General features: G+C 43.1%; 1 protein-coding gene across 1 annotated transcript in view; it reads left to right on the top strand.

The window, feature by feature from the left end:
- Window positions 1–6,033, top strand: part of LOC131879859 (zwei Ig domain protein zig-8-like) — a gene marked incomplete in the record, with an annotated part of 40,117 nt that extends 34,084 nt beyond the window's left edge. Inside the window, 1 exon segment of the mRNA XM_059226310.1 lies at window positions 3,946–6,033. Within this exon segment, the coding sequence (XP_059082293.1) occupies window positions 3,946–4,193 (248 nt within the window).
- Window positions 6,034–6,464: the final 431 nt, after the last annotated feature.

Genomic DNA, 6,464 nt, shown 5'->3' with positions numbered 1-6,464 from the left:
GCACTTTATGTTTTTTGCTTCAGACCAAAAGCATCTTGTAATCCTCAAAAGACGATGTGCGAAATGAACTACAGTCTGGTTTTTCTATATCCTCGCATGCTTGTGGTTATAACATGCTGGACTGTAAAGTAACGAACCTAGAAGGGATTCAAGATATCCGTACGCAAGGGTGTTCCTTGTATGGCAATTACTTTTTGAAAATTTTACCATATTGCCAGATAGTATCACCGTACATAGATGATCTCACAAGTTCTCCTAGACAATCTGTAGGTCTATTTTGAGAGGCTTATAATGCTCGCACTGTTCCATTCTTCCCGCTCTTTTGAATGGTCAAATAATGGAACTCATAGGAGGTTAAAATATAGACGCTCCTTATAACATAGCTGTTAATGTTGCATCTGCTCAAAATTGGACCTGCAATTCAAAACATGAGATCGTTTTCGGAGAAGGCGTATGAAATTCAAGTTACTCCCAGAATACAGCGATCCAGACTGATCAATGCCAGCATTGCGGCGAGCAAAAGACCGAATGCGGCCATTCATCTCAATCAAGCATGTGACATGAACATGAATAATCCTCTTTAGTCTGAAAGTCTATATAGTCTGTTTTGTATCAATGTAAGTTGAACCTCTCTCGCCCTTGAGATGGCTGGAAATGAAAGTGAAAGCCATTCTCCGGAGTTGCATTGTCTCCTAGACACGTTTGTTCCATCCGGTAATCCCAAGTGACAAGGCGTAACTATTCTGCAGCACTTTATCAACATTAACCAGAAACCTGCATGTAATATCTGATCTGATGTATGCTATGTGCCCTGTGAAGCCTTTTCATGCTTTTGGAAGTAAGGTAAATTGTATGCAGTTATTGTTGAGGCCACTTCCAACCTCCAAAAGGTCGCCAATGGTCAAATGCACTGACCTTCCCAAGATATGTACACATTTAATGGAGAAGAAGAGATTGTATTTTTGTTCTCGCCTCGTTCATCTCATCTCGTCATAACATCTCCACCTTTTTCTTTAAAGTGTCGTTTTGAATGTGGTGTAAGATTTTACTCAGAGAGTGAATGTTAGTTGATAGCATAACCACCTTATCATGGATTAAGCTTGAAATTAGCGAATGCTTTCTTATTCGACGAGAACCCAGCTTATGTAGAGCAAAGTTCATTGAGTTCATCGGGTGAAGGGATAAAAGTTACGTTTCACCATCCTTGATATCTCTGTCCAGTGGTGACGACAATGTCCTCGGAATTAGGCTACTTGTAGGCCTAAAATCATTTGATCTAGAACCCCTTGGAGCGAAGCTGGTCATTGAATAAAGATTGACTCCATACCTTTATAAAGTGTAGAAAACCTCCCTTTGGCCAACAGCTCACAATACTTGAGCTCATCAAGCTTTCCATCAATCCAAATTGGAGGTATAGTGAACCCATCACTCGCCACGGCATTCTTCCCTATGACGTTATTGGGGCGAAGACTTTTAAAGTTAGACCGTCATTTTGAAGTTTTTGGTAACCTTGAAAATCTTAGACATTGCTGGGGATTTTAATAGACATCCAGATTGGGAGATGGAATAGCGCAGTTGAATAACACGTCGCACCCGAGTTAGCCATGCTCGGTTTCATGGGTTCGATCCCAGGTCTCGCCTAACCAATATTTCTAGTGGACATTGACGTCCCCCATGGCAGCCTATCGTTGTAAGCAAGAACTTAAGCAGTGTCATCATCAATTATCGATTAACAGCCATTTTATGTACTTTGAGATGTATTCTCGCAAATAAACATTTATAAAATATTCCTGAAGGTGTTGGTAAGAATACTAACATCCTCAAGGTGGGCAGCAAGTTTTTGGTTTTTAAAGCCATGACAAAATGACAGCTGTCAAGTACTGACCAAACCGAATGATTTGAAAAGTGAAGAAGGATTGAAAATCTTGCCAAATTATTTCATTTTGTTTTACATCCTAGTACCTTGACGGGACATTTCAAAAAGTAACATCCAAAATACAGATATTACTCGTTTGAATAGGACACCCGTTATTTAGAAGGTGGTATAATCATAAATGGCTTTTTGTAATCTTAGATACGAGCTCGCTTGCTTCAATGGATCATCTTAGATTTGAATTTCACTATGTTCCAATTAGTGTTCCCGTTCTAAAAAATAACCCCAAAAAGGGGGTCCAAATTAGCTTGGGTGTTGTTTTGAGCCATCCTTCTTTCTACTCCATGCCTCACTAAAGAACAATTTTGAAGCATGTATCATGAACAACTGGAATATGGACGGTGACGCTTGTTTTGGGAATTAGCTTTTCGCGATTGAGTTAGCGCATTATGTTCTTCTTCAAATGAGAATGATCCCAGGCTACAACAATTGCTCATTCCAATTTTCAGCTCGATCGAGCGACTGGATCAAAAGTTATGCCGTCTTAAAAGGCACTACAAAGCTCTTCAATGAATGAACGGACTAGCCCTGTTGTGGTAATTGATTACCAGAAGAGGGCTAAGTCATTCATTCTGTGCTCTGTTATGTACTGCACTTTGAGAGGGCATAACTTTGGACCCAGTCGTTTGATTGAGCTGGCATTTGAAATGCGCAATCGCAGGGATCTGGGGCCAGCCTTATTTGACGAAGAATTTAATTCATTGACTTGAATTGGAGTTGCTAATTTTTAACCTTACCATCCCCGTCCATACTCCAGTGGTTCATGCATGTATACATGAACACAGTGAAATGATTGGGACTAGTTATGCGGTGGGGAATGTTTTTCATTGGGCTAAGACTTCATTTCGATGAGAAACCAGGGGGCTTAATGGGCCAAAAAACACCTGCCCTTTCTCAAGGCCTGAGGTCAATTCTCGAGCTGCTCTTGTACAATGTACAGCTCTCAGATCCAGACATTTCGATCGGACCAATGTTCATCTGCAAAGCCATGGATTAAACCAACCAACCCACGAACCAACCGCTTATCCTCTTTATACCCACACATATACACACGAGTACCAACGTACAAAGGCCACAATGCAATTTGATCACTGGCCACAGATTGTCTCATCCATGGGCTTCATTTCCCATCTCACGTGAAGTTTGGCCTCAAAGTAGCGCTTGTTCCGACTTTTATGGCCAATTCTTTCTTGTGCCAAACTATTACAGGACCTCAAATGAGCCTATTAAAACAGTATTTGCATCTGTACACGCTCTGCAGGTGGTGACCAACTCAATTGGCCACAAGAGACGGAGGGGGGAGGGGGGTGTCATTTATTAGAGTACTTGGAAATCGTCCGATTAAGAGAGAAAAGGCTAAAGAGCGTGAAGGCAATTTCAATCCAGGCGAAAAGAAGATGATTGTCAAACAGGGTAGTCGTGAGCCACTTATCTCTCGCTCTCATCACCAAATGGTACAATGACCTTGGAATTCTACAAAGGCACTGGCTGGACTGGACTCGAGCATAATTGAGAGCTGATTTAATGAGCTCGTGCGGAAGGTCCACAAATCATTGCAAAATTTAATTAAAAGCCGGTTATTGCCCCTCAACCCGGCCACGAACCAACCAAGCTCTTCATCCTAGTAAATACGAAGAAACGCGTGTTACTAATGACTTACAACTGTTTCGAATGGCGTTTAATCGTAGGTAGCTCTGAGTATTGTTTCCCCGAGCTCTCACTGCCTCATTCATACTTCTTGGAAAGCGTAGTAGTTCCGAAATTCTTCTCAATTTTGGAGTGACAGGGATTACTGAGCCCACGAGTGCCAGGAAACGGCTGTAACTGATGGCGAGGGATATCTTTTAGTAAATATTTCTTGGGCCTGTTTCGGAAATGCATCTCCATTTCCTTCCAATCGTCCTTCAGTAACACTACCACCACTCCGCATTATAAGAGCCAGCGTCTTGTTCCGATTTTGGTAGGTGTTCCACGCCTTATTTCATCCCCTGATCTACTTGTGTACTTTACAGGCGAGTCCAGAGCCGAATTGCAAACCAACTCGGGCGTCGTGCACAGCAGCTCAATGTTCTGGAACCTGACTGCCACGTTGGTGTCCGTGGCCATTTGGACGTTGATCTTCCATCACCCAGCGACTCAACGTGGTGCTTTTTCCTCGGCAGCATCGCCATGGCCATCATTATTATCATCCCCATCTTCATCGCATTCCGCACCAAAACCACTCCCAACATCATCATTCTCGCCACTATGGAGGAGTTGAAGCAAAAAAAACCTCGTGATAGGTCAACGCCAAACCACCACACTCTTTGTGCATTGTTCTTGGCCCGAACTTGGAACCATCCGATTGGAACCCATTTCCAAGACTTGTATTGTGCGAGTATTACCTTGGCTGGGTAAAAGTGGGCTCTTCGGAGTGGGTGAAAAAGTGCATTCCAAATTTCGAGGCCACCATAGAAAAGAATCATGCCACTTCAAAAAAGAGGCAGCAACCCACTTCAGATCCATCTTGAGACTCGACCTCAGCGGAACTCGGCAGGAGTGGAAAAAAGGCCGACTGGCTCGTTCCTTTTCGGGAAATATTGTTTTGCATTAAACTCGAAACCAGCGAGAAGGAAAAGGAAACATAGCTACCGTTTGACCCAGGTTCCTTTCGGCTCCTCGGCACATATGAGAACTTGGAGGTGGGATCGCAAACGCCAAACCCGGAGGAAGTTACCACCAAACTTGAGACAGAGCGAGCGTCTTTATTGCAAAGTGACGTGCGTCCTTGAAAAGCGATTCAATGCTTGACTGACATGTCTGTCTTTGGGTTGAGATAGGGGACAGATAACAAACTCGAGTCACTATCGTCTTCTCACTTTTCGTTCTCTGACCTGAGTGTGGTGGATAGGAGCCAATCCACCACCTTCAAGGCTCCACACCATGTGTAGACAGACAAATTTCATGAAAAATATCCATTTATCTTTTCTCATCCTGCCCGATAATGTGCACGAGTGAAAAAAAGGCTTTTTCACGAACACAACGAACCAACCAAGACCAGTGGACGAGTCTTTCGCTTACTCTCTTTCCGCTATCTGCAAACTCATTCGGAGAATAAGGTCTCCTCCTGTTAGTGAATGGTGGTGCCATTGGTGGCCAAAAAGAAGGAAAAACGCTCTTTTCTAGTAGCCACAAAAAAAGTGGAATGAGAGAACTTCATGGAACATGCAATGAGGCCTCCTTTTAAGACTAAAGACTTGCAATGGCCAAGCCTTTCGCCGAATGTCTTTGCGTGTTTTCTCTGTCTCTCTCTCGTTGGACAACCCAGATCCATTTGGAAGAGAGATCGCCTTTGTTTCTTGCGTCAGGATGTTATTGAAGCGATCCCATGGTTGGACCAAGGCAACGAATATTGACGAGGACACACTACGACAGAGAGAGTTACAGTCCCTGGCAGTACTCGTGTCTCGACCAAGTACATGTGGAACACAGAGAGTTAGAGTGAGCGCCCAAATGAAGGTGATAAAACTTCAGAAAAGGCCTAATTTGTCAAGCCCTGTTGACCTTTGCGAACGTTCTGCCCTCTTCCGTGAAAAACGAGATGGGCACTGCTAGGTGGTCCTACGCAAAAAGTCGATTTAACGGGTCATTCATTGCCTAAATGAACTTTCAAGGCTTGGTGTCTTAGCCAAGTTCGCTTTGAATGTCTGTGTGTCAAATGTGTTGCCAACGACACCAATCTGAAGTCAGTGCCATTGTCGCCACAAGTGAGACAAACGTGAACACGATCATAGATAACGTCGTTGCTGAACAAGCGAGCTAATTACTCTTAATTACACGTGAAGAAGGAAGACATACGCCAACTTGAAACAACCGATCAGTTTCGATTACTGCACTCCAAGAACCCATCCCGTGTTTGTTTTATAACTTGTCAAGGCTCTCCCAATCCTCGTATTATGATCAATAATTACTCACTCTGTCTACTATTAATTGCCATCATTCCCGGCACTCTTTACGGAATCACCCCACCTTATCGATCCTCGAACTCTGTGCCCTAGAAGTCAAATCATTATTGATATTAATATAAAGTACGTGCATAATATACGCTATTGATTACCGGATTGAACCGATTTTATTATTGATGTATCGGAAACAGTGGAAGGCCTGCACAGAATGATGCGCCATATCTTCAGTCTTGCCTCCAATACTTTTAGAAGAACTTTGAAAAATCGTTAATTTTTAAACAGCCTCTCCGTGCTCCTCGTTGGTTCGAATGAGAAGCCAATGCCAACATGATTGATAAGAACGATTTTCGAAAGTGCTGAAAAGCGAAGACTAGAGGATTTATTCGAGAATGAAATCAATCAAATATTGCGGACAGCCCTTCATTCATTCATCCATCCATCCCCTATAAGTACGTACACCCAAGCAATCACCTTCAGTTCCAGAACTTGGATGGCGCTCGATATCCTCAAATCCCAACCAACAGGTTGCATGACTTGCGGAGAAAATATGGTCGATGATTTCCAATTTCTATCGTTTCTTCACCACT

This window comes from Tigriopus californicus, chromosome 4 (genome assembly GCF_007210705.1).
Source record: "Tigriopus californicus strain San Diego chromosome 4, Tcal_SD_v2.1, whole genome shotgun sequence".
In the NCBI taxonomy this organism is placed as follows: Eukaryota; Metazoa; Arthropoda; class Copepoda; order Harpacticoida; family Harpacticidae; genus Tigriopus; species Tigriopus californicus.
This window is presented reverse-complemented; position numbering and strand designations above follow the sequence as displayed.